The sequence below is a fragment of the Ascaphus truei genome, unplaced genomic scaffold, assembly GCF_040206685.1.
Source record: "Ascaphus truei isolate aAscTru1 unplaced genomic scaffold, aAscTru1.hap1 HAP1_SCAFFOLD_713, whole genome shotgun sequence".
Classification (NCBI taxonomy): domain Eukaryota; kingdom Metazoa; phylum Chordata; class Amphibia; order Anura; family Ascaphidae; genus Ascaphus; species Ascaphus truei.
The window spans coordinates 149,286-167,191 of NW_027457047.1; the positions used below are offsets into that span (position 1 = coordinate 149,286).

The 17,906-nt window shown below is 47.6% G+C and overlaps 1 protein-coding gene across 1 annotated transcript in view; it reads right to left on the bottom strand.

Moving 5' to 3' along the window:
• Nucleotides 1–17,906, bottom strand: part of LOC142486030 (zinc finger FYVE domain-containing protein 1-like) — a 64,116-nt gene that overhangs the window by 22,797 nt on the left and 23,413 nt on the right. Inside the window, exons 3-4 of the mRNA XM_075584687.1 lie at nt 9,456–9,669; nt 2,759–2,865 (exon numbers count right to left, since the gene is read on the bottom strand). Of these exons, the coding sequence (XP_075440802.1) occupies nt 2,759–2,865; nt 9,456–9,669 (321 nt within the window). The remainder of the gene's footprint in view (nt 1–2,758; nt 2,866–9,455; nt 9,670–17,906) is intronic.

Here is a 17,906-nt window from a genome sequence, read left to right on the forward strand (position 1 = left end):
GATTTGATTGTTTTTGACACTTTTGCAATGATTTGCTTCTTCCCAATCATACTGTAAGTCACTGCTTTGTCGTCTTTAAGCTTTTGTGATCTTCAATAGTATTCACCATATTACAGTTACATGTTCTATGTTATACATTTGCGGATTGTCTTGCAAAACTCTGCATATTCAAATCTTATTCTTGCGTCTTGGGATTGCTTAATTTCTTGTCTCTCCTCATTAATCGTTGTGTCTCATCACATATTTTCTTATGCTGTTTTTTTGCTAGCGATTCCGCCAGTTTTTTCTGCACTATCAATTACAATATTTATAAACGTTTGCTAAAGTGTTCCCATGCATTTTGAGCAAGCTGAAGCAATTTTTCAGTACTGGTTTCAATTATTTGCAGTTGAGGTTCTTGTTTTTGTCTTGTTAATTTTCTTCTTTCCAACTTCACATTCAGATGTAATCTGCAACGAACCAATCGGTGATCACATCTGATGTCAAAACAGTGAAGGACTGTGCAGTCTTCAATCACTTCTTTCTTGTTAGTTAGGATAGAATCAATTCCATTCTTGTTTTCATTGGGTCCATTCCATGGTCATTTTCTATATGGATTGTTCTTGTAGAATGAATTCATGATGTAGAAGTTTTCACATTCTGCAAATTCTACCAATCTGTCTACACGATCATTCCTCTAAGGCCAGGGCCATGGTGAAAAAGACCGCGCTGAGGGGAAACATCATCCCTAATGAGCACGGCTTTAGACTGCGCTTCCGCAGGCGTGCAGAATTGCAACCGACAGCACAATTTAATTTTTCCCGCTGAGGTAAGCGCAGGGCCGGTCACGTGACCGCCAAAAGCCAATGGCAGTCCGTGACGTCGGCGCCGTGCTAGCCCCGCCTCCCGCTCCCTGCCCGGCTCCCACCCGGCTCACAAGTGCGCACGCTGACGCTCATGCAGGAACTCAAAAAAGCTCCTGCGTGAGAGTCAGCGCTGCTAATGACACCTTGTCTGAAGCCTTACTGTAACCATACTTACCACTGAAGCTGTGTCATTCTGATGGGCACCAATTTGTGCATTGAAATCTTGAGGAGACAATTTCCTTTATTGTGAAGTTGGTTGATGTCATGGTAGAAGTCTTCCACTTCATCATCTGTATGACTTGATGTTGGAGTATAGACTTGGATTATTTGAAGCCTGCAGCTCTTTCCGATGAGCTTTCATACTCCAACATGTTGTTTCTCCATCTCTTGGTAACGATGAAGCCTTCTCCACTGATTCTTCCATTATCTGTTCCTTTGAAATAGAAGTGGATTTTCGCTTTTGAGCTCAATGAGGCCTTCATCTTTTCTTCTAACTTCAGGCCTACAATATTCAATTTAATCTTTATAGTTCGTCTTCCAGTTCTTGCAGTGCAGCTTCCCTGGAGAGCGACCGGAAGTTATAGGTAGCCAGGTTTAGGTTTGAATTACAGCTTTTTTTTAACCTCTGGGTTTCTTAGCACCGTCTCTATAACTTCATGCATTCTTCCTGAGCCATGTCAAGCCCAGGGACAACCCAGCCTTTGGCGAATGAGGGCAATTGTTTTTCAGTGTGTTCCTTATTTGGGGGTTGAGGCCTTTCTTGCCATGCCGGCCTCATTTGTATGTTGGCAAGTACCTTTCCCACTATAGTCGGGTATATTGCTCAAGCTTTCCTCGTATGGTTAAACCTACAATCACAAATGCCACTATACATCTTCATGAACACCTGGTGCCACCTTCCCACAGCTTTGAGGCAGTGAGAAGGATTTGAGGGCTTTATATGTGGTGTGCCATATATATATATATATATATATATATATATATATATATATATATATATATATATATATATATATATATATCTGATGTGTGTGATATACTGTATGGCTGATATATATATGTGATTTATTTACACACAGGCTACCCACAGGCGCACGCACCTCTAATGGTGTTTACATATTTTTATTTTATTTAACAATATAATGCAACATTTTTATTAACTTTTTGAGCTCTTATCAACCTAAAAAGTTTTTTTATTTTTACGTCATCATGATTTGCACATAAACAGAGAACTAATAGAACGGCGGTTTCTCCATTTCCCTTTATTTTTTAAAGAATAAGTCAGTACATATAACTATTGAAAAATGGAAACCATTTTTAATACTGTTCTGATTAATCTGAAATTAAAATGTTCCCGGCTTCTAGCTCTTTCCTTTTTTTAAGGTGTTAATGCCACAGTCCCGCCTGGCTCTCTCTCTCTCTGGCTCTCTCTCTCTTTTTTTTTTTATTTAATTTTTTTAACTATTGATTATTTTATAGCAATAGAACCAGGGGTCCTCTGGAGCGAGACTGCATTATTTTTAGCTCTGGGGACCCCCCTGTTTTTTTAAATACTTACCAGTTTAGTTCTTGGTGTTCTCCTACCCCCTTAGAGAACTCAATATTGCCGCCAAATCTCACCTGCCCAGCAGGCCAATAGGAAGCTGCAATCTGATTGAGGGGGATGATGTTGCGGCTTCCTATTGGATGGCCGTTTAAATACCCAGGAAGTAACACTGGTAACTAAACTGGTAAGTAGTTTGGGAAGCAGGGTCCACAGAACTAAATATAGCACAGTTCAAGTTGGTGGGGCCCTCCAATTCCTATGCTATACCCCCCCCCCCCCAAAAAAAAAAAATGTGTCTGGATTTCTGCGTTAAAACGGTCCTTGTAACATCCTCACAGCAAATGACAGCACCAACCCAGATATTTACCGGCAGCTCAGGCACAGGACGGAGCAGGTGAAATACTCATCAGGGAAGAAGGAGGGGAGATTGATCTGCCCCTCTGGGATATCCCCGGAGAACCGGTCACATAACCTCTGCAAAAAAAAAAGGACACGCTGTGACATTTTTGTCACGGGAGACGCGCTTAATAACACATTTATATTTCGTGGGTCCTGATTGAGCAGAACAGGTTGAGCAAAATAAACTGAGATTTATTCCCTTGATAGGCAAACACACGACAACTGCAGAATAAACTTAATAATTACACTCACGGGTAGAGAAACAGAGGATAATGTCCAGAAAGATGCAAAGCACCAGAAGATTGTCCTTTAAAATGTAGTCCATTTGCCAATTGCCAAATAAATAGCCCCAGTCCAATCCTTCTGTGAATGGGCAAAGTCTTTTCTGGTTCTCTGGGATTTGCTGGATACCCAGGGCTAACGAAATCCTGAAGCAGGGAAAGTTTCCTTGTTGCGATGTTTTTAACCCCTTGCGTTCTGGAATCGTAGCCGCTGTACTTAGGTCTTATCCGCTTGAAGAAATCAGGTAACAGCAACCACCAAAACAGGAATAACCCAGGAATGAGGGGAACAATCCTTTTTAAGGACAAGGGCCTTTGAAGGGATACATTAGCCTCATCCCATCGACAAGGAATTATCTTCCTCCTATCAGAACCTGCCAGGTCACATGGGCCAGTCCTACAGCCAGCTCAGGTATCTCTGAGCATGCTCAGTAAGCAGCTTGGTAGCACTGCTAAGTAAAAAGGGGCCACTCATTTCTGGGGACGCAATGTCTGGAGTTTGGGTCCCGAGGTGTGAAATATCCAGGAGGAGTAACAGGATCTGCTACTCAGAAACATCCTGATTAAGTGACACTTTACGAATCTGGGATCTTTCATCCCAACAGGGGGCTCCTGTATGCATAACATTTGGTCCTTACTGCCTTACAAAGGCAGGCAGACAAAAAAATAGCATCCTGCCTGTACATTTTAAAACAGCAACAGAAAGGCACTTCACTGCAGGTAGAGATTAGCCTGCAAAATGGGGACAGCCATGCATATAGAATTAACCCCTTCACCCCCAACGCGAAATAGGGGTAACCAGCTGAGCCCACTGCCTTTATTAATGCGCTGATTACCACCATTTTCGACACATTTTAACCCCGTCACTGCCTGAGATGCACTGGCAGGAAAGGACTTCAACAAAGCAGTCTGGAACTCACAGCTCTTATCCAAAACTTTAATAATATTGGAGAGAACCAACAAAAAAATATAGCCATTCTTCTAGGAGACGAAACCCCAGCAGAAGTGGCTGCACACTATATCAGCACTTGTCACAGGCTGAGAGATGCCGACTAACCCCCACATCCCTGTGTGTATATGTTAGCCATGTACTGTTTAATCATTATACCCTACCCCCTGCTTTTCATGCTGTAGCAATACTAAAATGTTTTCTGTCATGCCAATAAAGCCGATTTCCATCTGTTAGTACACAGTGGTGTAATAGTTGACATTTTCCTTAAACAACCACAGAAAACCAGTCTAAATTATTACCATCAGTTCTAAAACTGGCATTGTGGTATTTTTGTCGAACACTTAACAAGTCGTAATAATATATTTTTTTCCTACGACTTTTCAGTGAAATTTGCTTTTTAAAATTAACGATTCAATCCCCTTCAAAATAACTATTTCATTTTGGTGCACATTCTAAAAAAAAAAATAAAAAAAAAAAAAATGAAGGTATTTTGCTTTTCTCTGGGAAAACAGAATTCCGGCATTTCCGATCATTCTGTTTCACCAATTATGGCTTCAGAATGACACTGCAATGAATGAACAGAGCACAAAGTATACAGTACGGACAGTCTTATCACCAAAAGACATTAGATGCGTATAGAACCCCCACAAAGCTCGTTTCCCCAATATTGTTGTTTTTTTTTTTTTTTTTTTAAAGGTATACAAAATGTTTTATAAATACTTCAACTCGATGTTTTGTATTTAACAAGGTGCCATTTAACTACTTAAACGCCATTGGTCGAAAGCTGCAATCTTGCCTACACAGTAACGTTTTCCTTTTTATTTTACCGTATTTGAACCAGGGGGTGGGGGGCTCTTTAGAACTGAACTGTGCTATATTTATCTCTGGGGGGCTGCCGGGTTCCTGATTCTTACCGGTTTCGTTGCCAGTATTTTTCTCCCTGCTAGGGAGTTCAAAATGGCTGCCAAGTCAAGCGGGTCAAGAGGCACCTTTGGGGGGGAGGGGGCATGATGCTGCAGTTGGATGGCCATTTAAATATATCAAAAGGGGGGGGGGAGAGATGGGTGGGGGATGCTCAAGCATCAGCAAAAAGTAACAATAGTGATGATGAGTAAATAGTGCCAGTTTCTGGTGCAAAAGAGGATAGGGATACTTATAAACAAACAAACAAAAGATACCTCCTTGAATGCACTCAGAGTGGCTAAGTGGGTGATGTGGTAATTATAGTTAAAAACCTTTTAAATCACATAAGAAAGTTAAAACCTATTTGTATAGAGGGGTGTGGTATAAATAGTCCAGGACCAGCCCCTTATAAACAAACCAACAGAATCTTCAACATAAGTAGGAAGATAGTAACAGTACACTGCCCTAAAGTGGGCTTACTCGCTTAGAGAATCCCCTGTATGTAACTCCAGACTGAAAGGCCCATAATGCCTATGGAGTTCCTATTATCAATAATTCAATAAACCTGGGATGATCCAGGTCTACCGAAGCTAAATCTGGAGGGGTGATACACTAAAAGCCGACTGGACAGATAGTATAAATCTGTGTGTAATCACTAGACCACTTTAAAGGTGGGTATAGAATAACTCCAGAACAGGGTGAAGTCAACAACAACAGAAAGAAAATAAAGTGAATACATAACCACACATAAAATTATGTATGAATATAGAGAATATAATAAAATAATTTGCTAGATGGTGTTAATGCTCTGCAAAGGGCAGGCACAAAATGTGCTCCTATGGATGCCCAGAGGCACGGTTCAAGGACCGTATCCAGTTATAGCCTCATTAACATGCTAATAATTTAGCGCAGAGATCATTAACATAGTCACCTTACTTGAAACCAGTTAAAAACTCTCAGCAAACAGGGTCAATATTGGTTATTGATGAGTACACAGATACTAGTAATATACCTCCATACATGTGAGCATATATAGACAATGAGTAGCTAATGCTGTACACATTAAGTAAATAGTACCCCTAACTCAGCCCCTTAGTATAGGGGATTAAACCATTGATCCCTATGTCCTGCACGGGTGATGTGATGGTAGAATGGTGGCTATATGGGGAGGGAGGCAGAGTATATAGTGCCGTGTAGTCCCAGTTCCCTAGACATAGGCATCTAACAGGCTATTAAAGTATTATACTTATCTCCTGGATGCTGTCTAAGTTCATAGCCCCTTTGTTGCTTCCCCGAGTGGAAGGGAAAGCAGGCAGGATGCCCAGGAAGAAGTGTCCCGGTTTCACAGTAGCAGCTGCAGCCGCGGAGGCGCCATCTTGGGTGCGGTGACGTCACCACGTTCTGGTCACCTGACGCACGTTTCGCGCGTGATCGCGCTTTCTCAAAGGTATAGGCACATAGTAAACGTGCACTTTAAGTAGCTACTGGTTGTTATGGCGACTGTTGGGGGAGTGTCTCCTCTATGTCGCCTGCTAGGCTATCTGATGCATTGTCAGTCTCGCAGTTTATTGATTAATCTCGGGAGTGACGTGGCTTGCATACAAATTGGGGATAGTTTGCCCCTTGTTAAAGTACCCTGTGCAGGCCAATATTAACGCATACCATATAAGTAGAGTATGTTTATATACATGCAGGTGAGAGCAGCAGCAACTCGAATAAAAATGTGTACAGCTGTTTAAAATGGTGATGCCAGATAAATAAAGGCATTGCCATCTTGCCTGAGATCTTTATGGCTGATAACTATATCTATCTCCCCCTAGCAACACTACACTGTAATCGTTGAAGTATAGGGGGGCAGAGAAAAAGATGGTATGGGGAGAAGTATGGATAGCCATATCTCTGTCTGCAGAGGTAAGTGCCAGATTGCAGCATACCCTGCAGATAGGTGGCTAGAGTTTGAGGATAGGGGTATCTGGGGGACAATAACGGCTCAAAGGGAGGGAGCATGCCAAAGACATAAGTGTAGAGACGTTGCCCATTATAAATGGTCACGAAAATGAGGAGCATGCGCATTTAGGTGCCAGACGAACAGACACACACATATCATATGATGTTCAGTTAACGGGTGAGAGACTGGTAGATGATGGTGAAAGGGATACGTGGGCTCTTCAAATAAATGGGGAGAAGAGAAATTCCTCATTAAGTCCCTTTGGAACCAGTGTGCCCAAGGTGTAAATCCATCGAGATTCACGCTTTAGAATCTCGTTGTCCCAGTCACCTCCTCTACTGTGATTGGACACGGCCTCAATCCCCACAAATTTGATGGCTGTAGGTAGTCCCTAATGTTGGTTGTGGACGTGGTTCGCAACAGGGGTGTCGCGATGATTGCGAATGTCCCCTAGGTGCTCAAGTATTCTGTGTCTTAGCTGTCGTTTAGTCTTACCGATATACTTTTTGTTACAGACACAGATAATTTGATAAACCACGCCCATGGTTCTGCAGTTAATGAACTGACGAATATTAAAGCTGTGTGTGTTGTTCCAGTTATGAAAGGTCTTTGTGGGAGTACAGGAGGAGCAGGCGGTGCATTTGTGACATTTGAAGAAGCCAACGGATCTGTTGGCCAGCCACGTGCCTGCTGATGGTCTTTGGTAGTGGCTATGCACCAACAGATCCCGGAGACTCGTGGCTCTTCTGCTTACCAATGTCGCCCTATCATTGAGGACCTCTTTCAAATCCACATCCTCACGTAATACGTGCCAGTGTGTGTTCATAATATTGGTGATTTCAGGCCATTGGTTGTTAAACGTACCAATGAAGCGTATTATTTGTTTCGCAGTGGGTGATGCCGCCTTCTCGTCTAGTAATGTGTTCCTATCTGTGAACCTAGCTCTTTGGTACGCTCTCTTAATGGCCCTATTGCTGTATCCCCTTTCCTTGAATCTCAACCTCATGGCTACAGCCTGTGCCTCAAAGTCCTCGTTAGAAGAACAGTTCCTCCTCAGGCGTAAGAACTGGCCAGTAGGTATACCCCTTAATAGATGTTTAGGGTGGTCGCTATCAGCTCTGAGGAGGCTGTTTGTAGCTGTGGACTTCCGATGAAGGGATGTGGCTAGGGTCCCACATGTGGTCTTAGAGATCAGGAGATCAAGGAACGTGATGTGCGCCCGATCAACCTCCGAAGTTAGTCTGGTTTCAAGTAAGGTGACTATGGGCCTTATGCAGAGAGGAACGTTATTTAATGTGAAAACGGCAAGAAAATAGCCATAGAATTGGAGCAAGTTATGGTCGTATGCAGAAAGCTGTGTTACCTAATTTTTCTGATGAGATTCAAAATTGCCAAGTTTTTCTGGCTAGATTGAATTCACTATAATATAGGGCAGAATGGCGAGTTGCAGTGCATCTATGCTACCTGCATACCACCCTATTTTAACATGGCGAATTTACCAATCTCTCCACGTGTTTGGCAATTTTTAAAGTAAAGAAACCTGCTGTGGAGAATTTTATGAATCTCTCCATGTTCTCTGCAGGAGAAGCTTCTCTGGGAAGTATTTTCTCCAAAATATGGTGCTATTTCCCTTCTCTATCCTCTCTGCATAAGCCCCTATGTTAATGATCTCTGCGCTAAATTATTAGCATGTTAATGAGGCTATAACTGGATACGGTCCTTGAACCGTGCCTCTGGGCATCCATAGGAGCACATTTTGTGCCTGCCCTTTGCAGAGCATTAACACCATCTAGCAAATTATTTTATTATATTCTCTATATTCATACATTATTTTATGTGTGGTTATGTATTCACTTTATTTTCTTTCTGTTGTTGTTGACTTCACCCTGTTCTGGAGTTATTCTATACCCACCTTTAAAGTGGTCTAGTGATTACACACAGATTTATACTATCTGTCCAGTCGGCTTTTAGTGTATCACCCCTCCAGATTTAGCTTCGGTAGACCTGGATCATCCCAGGTTTATTGAATTATTGATTATAGGAACTCCATAGGCATTATGGGCCTTTCAGTCTGGAGTTACATACAGGGGATTCTCTAAGCGAGTAAGCCCACTTTAGGGCGGTGTACTGTTACTATCTTCCTACTTATGTTGAAGATTCTGTTGGTTTGTTTATAAGGGGCTGGTCCTGGACTATTTATACCACACCCCTCTATACAAATAGGTTTTAACTTTCTTATGTGATTAAAAGGTTTTTAACTATAATTACCACATCACCCACTTAGCCACTCTGAGTGCATTCAAGGAGGTATCTTTTGTTTGTTTGTTTATAAATGGCCATTTAAATACCCAGTCAGTAACACTGGTAACTAAACCGATAAGCGTAATCGGGAGGTCCTCGGAGCTGCAGACATTGCGCTTCAGCTCCACCGGGTCCCAGTTTCCAATGCTGTAATATTTAGCAGGATTGCTGCTTTAGGCCGACAATTAGATGGTCAGTTCTTTACCAATAGTAGTCTGTTGCCTGGCTACGCGAGATTGCAGCTGAACTCCTATATGACCCTCTACGTTGATAGTGTTACCTGCAGAGCATTGAAGACGTGAGATGGTGGTCTGGGGGAACGCGTGGACGTGTCTTTCACCTGCTTCCTAACCACCTCCTGGAGCTGGGAGAAGTCCGTAGGGGGGGTGATCGTCTTTACACCCACGTAGCGGATGGAGCTGAAGGCCTCGGGTGGGGTGCCCAGTTCATGGAACCTCTTCTGCAGTTCTATCTCTGCCAGCCCGGTGGTCTTACTGCCTGCAAGACATGGAGCTTGTTACTGAAAGGCGGGGAGCCAGTTACTGCACACATATTACTACTTACAGAACACCTACAAGCTCAAATTGAACCCCCAAAATACCCACAACATATATATAAGCATATAAGTTTCACAGAGGAGTGCTACTGAGCATGGCAATTTATATTTAAAACCAGAGACATAACATAAAACACAGACAAAGCTCAGTGCACATCCAGAAAAACTTATATACGGTACAGTGCCTAAATATACATGTATAAATAACTAATAAATAAAATGGTCTTTTAGTTTAACATTTTGGCCAAATTGTTGTAAGCCCTTGAGCCAAACTTCACGGCAGACCACGTTTATTTATTAGTTATTTATACATGTATATTTAGGCACTGTACCGTATATAAGTTTTTCTGGATGTGCACTGAGCTTTGTCTGTGTTTTATGTTATGTCTCTGGTTTTACACATATTACTACTATCTGCAAGGCAGGGGACTGGATAATGCACTCATCTTACTATCTGCCAGGCAGGGAGACGGTTATATTACACACCTTATTCCCTACAAGACAGGGAACTGGCTACTGCACACACCTTACCACCTGCACAGCAGGGAACTGGTTACTGCACACACCTTACCACCTGCACAGCAGGGAACTGGTTACTGCACACACCTTACCACCGGCACAGCAGGGAACTGGTTACTGCACACACCTTACCACCGGCACAGCAGGGAACTGGTTACTGCACACACCTTACCACCTGCACAGCAGGGAACTGGTTACTGCACACACCTTACCACCGGCACAGCAGGGAACTGGTTACTGCACACACCTTACCACCTGCACAGCAGGGAACTGGTTACTGCACACACCTTACCACCTGCACAGCAGGGAACTGGTTACTGCACACACCTTACCACCGGCACAGCAGGGAACTGGTTACTGCACACACCTTACCACCTGCACAGCAGGGAACTGGTTACTGCACACACCTTACCACCTGCAATGCAGGGAACTGGTTACTGCACACACCTTACCACCTGCACAGCAGGGAACTGGTTACTGCACACACCTTACCACCTGCACAGCAGGGAACTGGTTACTGCACACACCTTACCACCTGCACAGCAGGGAACTGGCTACTGCACACACCTTACCACCTGCACAGCAGGGAACTGGTTACTGCACACACCTTACCACCTGCACAGCAGGGGACTGGATAATGCACTCATCTTACTATCTGCCAGGCAGGGAGACGGTTATATTACACACCTTATTCCCTACAAGACAGGGAACTGGCTACTGCACACACCTTACCACCTGCACAGCAGGGAACTGGTTACTGCACACACCTTACCACCTGCACAGCAGGGAACTGGTTACTGCACACACCTTACCACCGGCACAGCAGGGAACTGGTTACTGCACACACCTTACCACCGGCACAGCAGGGAACTGGTTACTGCACACACCTTACCACCTGCACAGCAGGGAACTGGTTACTGCACACACCTTACCACCGGCACAGCAGGGAACTGGTTACTGCACACACCTTACCACCTGCACAGCAGGGAACTGGTTACTGCACACACCTTACCACCTGCACAGCAGGGAACTGGTTACTGCACACACCTTACCACCGGCACAGCAGGGAACTGGTTACTGCACACACCTTACCACCTGCACAGCAGGGAACTGGTTACTGCACACACCTTACCACCTGCAATGCAGGGAACTGGTTACTGCACACACCTTACCACCTGCACAGCAGGGAACTGGTTACTGCACACACCTTACCACCTGCACAGCAGGGAACTGGTTACTGCACACACCTTACCACCTGCACAGCAGGGAACTGGCTACTGCACACACCTTACCACCTGCACAGCAGGGAACTGGTTACTGCACACACCTTACCACCTGCACAGCAGGGAACTGGTTACTGCACACACCTTACCACCTGCACAGCAGGGAACTGGTTACTGCACACACCTTACCACCTGCACAGCAGGGAACTGGTTACTGCACACACCTTACCACCTGCACAGCAGGGCACTGGCTACTGCACACACCTTACCACCTGCACAGCAGGGAACTGGTTACTGCACACACCTTACCACCTGCACAGCAGGGAACTGGTTACTGCACACACCTTACCACCTGCACAGCAGGGAACTGGTTACTGCACACACCTTACCACCTGCAAAGCAGGGAACTGGTTACTGCACACACCTTACCACCTGCAAAGCAGGGAACTGGTTACTGCACACACCTTACCACCTGCACAGCAGGGAACTGGCTACTGCACACACCTTACCACCTGCACAGCAGGGAACTGGTTACTGCACACACCTTACCACCTGCAAAGCAGGGAACTGGTTACTGCACACACCTTACCACCTGCACAGCAGGGAACTGGTTACTGCACACACCTTACCACCTGCACAGCAGGGAACTGGTTACTGCACACACCTTACCACCTGCACAGCAGGGAACTGGTTACTGCACACACCTTACCACCTGCACAGCAGGGAACTGGTTACTGCACACACCTTACCACCTGCACAGCAGGGAACTGGTTACTGCACACACCTTACCACATGCACAGCAGGGAACTGGTTACTGCACACACCTTACCACCTGCACAACAGGGAACTGGTTACTGCACACACCTTACCACCTGCACAGCAGGGAACCGGTTACTGCACACACCTTACCACCTGCACAGCAGGGCACTGGTTACTGCACACACCTTACCACCTGCACAACAGGGAACTGGTTACTGCACACACCTTACCACCTGCACAGCAGGGAACTGGTTACTGCACACACCTTACCACCTGCACAGCAGGGAACTGGTTACTGCACACACCTTACCACCTGCACAGCAGGGAACTGGTTACTGCACACACCTTACCACCTGCACAACAGGGAACTGGTTACTGCACACACCTTACCAACTGCACAGCAGGGAACTGGTTACTGCACACACCTTACCACCTGCACAGCAGGGAACTGGTTACTGCACACACCTTACCACCTGCACAGCAGGGAACTGGTTACTGAACACACCTTACCAACTGCACAGCAGGGAACTGGTTACTGCACACACCTTACCACCTGCACAGCAGGGAACTGGTTACTGCACACACCTTACCACCTGCACAGCAGGGAACTGGTTACTGCACACACCTTACCACATGCACAGCAGGGAACTGGTTACTGCACACACCTTACCACCTGCACAACAGGGAACCGGTTACTGCACACACCTTACCACCTGCACAGCAGGGAACCGGTTACTGCACACACCTTACCACCTGCACAGCAGGGAACCGGTTACTGCACACACCTTACCACCTGCACAGCAGGGAACCGGTTACTGCACACACCTTACCACCTGCACAGCAGGGAACCGGTTACTGCACACACCTTACCACCTGCACAGCAGGGAACCGGTTACTGCACACACCTTACCACCTGCACAGCAGGGAACTGGTTACTGCACACACCTTACCACCTGCACTGCAGGGAACTGGTTACTGCACACACCTTACCACCTGCACAGCAGGGAACTGGTTACTGCACACACCTTACCACCTGCAAAGCAGGGAACTGGTTACTGCACACACCTTACCACCTGCACTGCATGGAACTGGTTACTGCACACACCTTACCACCTGCACAGCAGGGAACCGGTTACTGCACACACCTTACCACCTGCACAGCAGGGAACCGGTTACTGCACACACCTTACCACCTGCAATGCAGGGAACTGGTTACTGCACACACCTTACCACCTGCAATGCAGGGAACTGGTTACTGCACACACCTTACCACCTGCACAGCAGGGAACTGGTTACTGCACACACCTTACCACCTGCACAGCAGGGAACTGGCTACTGCACACACCTTACCACCTGCAAAGCAGGGAACTGGTTACTGCACACACCTTACCACCTGCACAGCAGGGAACTGGTTACTGCACACACCTTACCACCTGCACAGCAGGGAACTGGTTACTGCACACACCTTACCACCTGCACAGCAGGGAACTGGTTACTGCACACACCTTACCACCTGCACAGCAGGGAACTGGCTACTGCACACACCTTACCACCTGCAAAGCAGGGAACTGGTTACTGCACACACCTTACCACCTGCACAGCAGGGAACTGGTTACTGCACACACCTTACCACCTGCACAGCAGGGAACTGGTTACTGCACACACCTTACCACCTGCACAGCAGGGAACTGGTTACTGCACACACCTTACCACCTGCACAGCAGGGAACTGGTTACTGCACACACCTTACCACCTGCACAGCAGGGAACTGGTTACTGCACACACCTTACCACCTGCACAGCAGGGAACTGGTTACTGCACACACCTTACCACCTGCACAGCAGGGAACTGGTTACTGCACACACCTTACCACCTGCAATGCAGGGAACTGGTTACTGCACACACCTTACCACCTGCACAACAGGGAACTGGTTACTGCACACACCTTACCACCGGCAAAGCAGGGAACTGGTTACTGCACACACCTTACCACATGCACAGCAGGGAACTGGTTACTGCACACACCTTACCACCTGCACAGCAGGGAACTGGTTACTGCACACACCTTACCACCTGCACAGCAGGGAACTGGTTACTGCACACACCTTACCACCTGCAAAGCAGGGAACTGGTTACTGCACACACCTTACCACATGCACAGCAGGGAACTGGTTACTGCACACACCTTAGCACCTGCACAGCAGGGAACTGGTTACTGCACACACCTTACCACCTGCACAGCAGGGAACTGGTTACTGCACACACCTTACCACCTGCAAAGCAGGGAACTGGTTACTGCACACACCTTATCACCTGCACAGCAGGGAACTGGTTACTGCACACACCTTACCACCTGCAAAGCAGGGAACTGGTTACTGCACACACCTTACCACCTGCACAGCAGGGAACTGGTTACTGCACACACCTTACCACCTGCAAAGCAGGGAACTGGTTACTGCACACACCTTACCACCTGCACAGCAGGGAACTGGTTACTGCACACACCTTACCACCTGCACAGCAGGGAACTGGCTACTGCACACACCTTACCACCTGCACAGCAGGGAACTGGTTACTGCACACACCTTACCACCTGCACAGCAGGGAACTGGTTACTGCACACACCTTACCACCTGCACAGCAGGGAACTGGTTACTGCACACACCTTACCACCTGCAAAGCAGGGAACTGGCTACTGCACACACCTTACCACCTGCACAGCAGGGAACTGGTTACTGCACACACCTTACCACCTGCACAGCAGGGAACTGGTTACTGCACACACCTTACCACCTGCACAGCAGGGAACTGGTTACTGCACACACCTTACCACCTGCACAGCAGGGAACTGGTTACTGCACACACCTTACCACCTGCACAGCAGGGAACTGGTTACTGCACACACCTTACCACCTGCACAGCAGGGAACTGGTTACTGCACACACCTTACCACCTGCACAGCAGGGAACTGGTTACTGCACACACCTTACCACCTGCACAGCAGGGAACTGGTTACTGCACACACCTTACCACCTGCACAGCAGGGAACTGGTTACTGCACACACCTTACCACCTGCACAGCAGGGAACTGGTTACTGCACACACCTTACCACCTGCACATCAGGGAACTGGTTACTGCACACACCTTACCACCTGCAAAGCAGGGAACTGGTTACTGCACACACCTTACCACCGGCAAAGCAGGGAACTGGTTACTGCACACACCTTACCACCTGCAAAGCAGGGAACTGGTTACTGCACACACCTTACCACCGGCAAAGCAGGGAACTGGTTACTGCACACACCTTACCACCTGCACAGCAGGGAACTGGTTACTGCACACACCTTACCACCTGCACAACAGGGAACTGGTTACTGCACACACCTTACCACCTGCAAAGCAGGGAACTGGTTACTGCACACACCTTACCACCTGCACAGCAGGGAACTGGCTACTGCACACACCTTACCACCTGCAAAGCAGGGAACTGGTTACTGCACACACCTTACCACCTGCACAACAGGGAACTGGTTACTGCACACACCTTACCACCGGCAAAGCAGGGAACTGGTTACTGCACACACCTTACCACCGGCAAAGCAGGGAACTGGTTACTGCACACACCTTACCACATGCACAGCAGGGAACTGGTTACTGCACACACCTTACCACCTGCACAGCAGGGAACTGGTTACTGCACACACCTTACCACCTGCAAAGCAGGGAACTGGTTACTGCACACACCTTAGCACCTGCACAGCAGGGAACTGGTTACTGCACACACCTTATCACCTGCACAGCAGGGAACTGGTTACTGCACACACCTTACCACCTGCACAGCAGGGAACTGGTTACTGCACACACCTTACCACCTGCACAGCAGGGAACTGGTTACTGCACACACCTTACCACCTGCACAGCAGGGAACTGGTTACTGCACACACCTTACCACCTGCAAAGCAGGGAACTGGTTACTGCACACACCTTACCACCTGCACAGCAGGGAACTGGTTACTGCACACACCTTACCACCTGCACAGCAGGGAACTGGTTACTGCACACACCTTACCACCTGCACAGCAGGGAACTGGTTACTGCACACACCTTACCACCTGCACAGCAGGGAACTGGTTACTGCACACACCTTACCACCTGCACAGCAGGGAACTGGCTACTGCACACACCTTACCACCTGCACAGCAGGGAACTGGTTACTGCACACACCTTACCACCTACACAGCAGGGAACTGGTTACTGCACACACCTTACCACATGCACAGCAGGGAACTGGTTACTGCACACACCTTACCACCTGCACAGCAGGGAACTGGTTACTGCACACACCTTACCACCTGCACAGCAGGGAACTGGTTACTGCACACACCTTACCACCTGCACAGCAGGGAACTGGTTACTGCACACACCTTACCACCTGCACAGCAGGGAACTGGTTACTGCACACACCTTACCACCTGCACAGCAGGGAACTGGTTACTGCACACACCTTACCACCTGCACAGCAGGGAACTGGTTACTGCACACACCTTACCACCTGCACAGCAGGGAACTGGTTACTGCACACACCTTACCACCTGCACAGCAGGGAACTGGTTACTGCACACACCTTACCACATGCAATGCAGGGAACTGGTTACTGCACACACCTTACCACCTGCACAGCAGGGAACTGGTTACTGCACACACCTTACCACCTGCACAGCAGGGCACTGGTTATTGCACACACCTTACCACCTGCACAGCAGGGAACTGGTTACTGCACACACCTTACCACATGCACAGCAGGGAACTGGTTATTGCACACACCTTACCACCTGCACAGCAGGGAACTGGCTACTGCACACACCTTACCACATGCACAGCAGGGAACTGGTTATTGCACACACCTTACCACCTGCACAGCAGGGAACTGGTTACTGCACACACCTTACCACCTGCACAGCAGGGAACTGGTTACTGCACACACCTTACCACCTGCACAGCAGGGAACTGGTTACTGCACACACCTTACCACCTGCAAAGCAGGGAACTGGCTACTGCACACACCTTACCACCGGCACAGCAGGGAACTGGTTACTGCACACACCTTACCACCTGCACAGCAGGGAACTGGCTACTGCACACACCTTACCACCTGCACAGCAGGGAACTGGTTACTGCACACACCTTACCACCTGCACAGCAGGGAACTGGTTACTGCACACACCTTACCACCTGCAAAGGCAGGGAACTGGTTACTGCACACACCTTACCACCTGCAAAGCAGGGAACTGGTTACTGCACACACCTTACCACCTGCACAGCAGGGAACTGGTTACTGCACACACCTTACCACCTGCACAGCAGGGAACTGGCTACTGCACACACCTTACCACCTGCACAGCAGGGAACTGGTTACTGCACACACCTTACCACCTGCACAGCAGGGAACTGGTTACTGCACACACCTTAACACCTGCACAGCAGGGAACTGGTTACTGCACACACACCTTACCACCTGCACAGCAGGGAACTGGTTACTGCACACACCTTACCACCGGCACAGCAGGGAACCGGTTACTGCACACACCTTACCACCTGCAAAGCAGGGAACTGGTTACTGCACACACCTTACCACCTGCAAAGCAGGGAACTGGTTACTGCACACACCTTAGC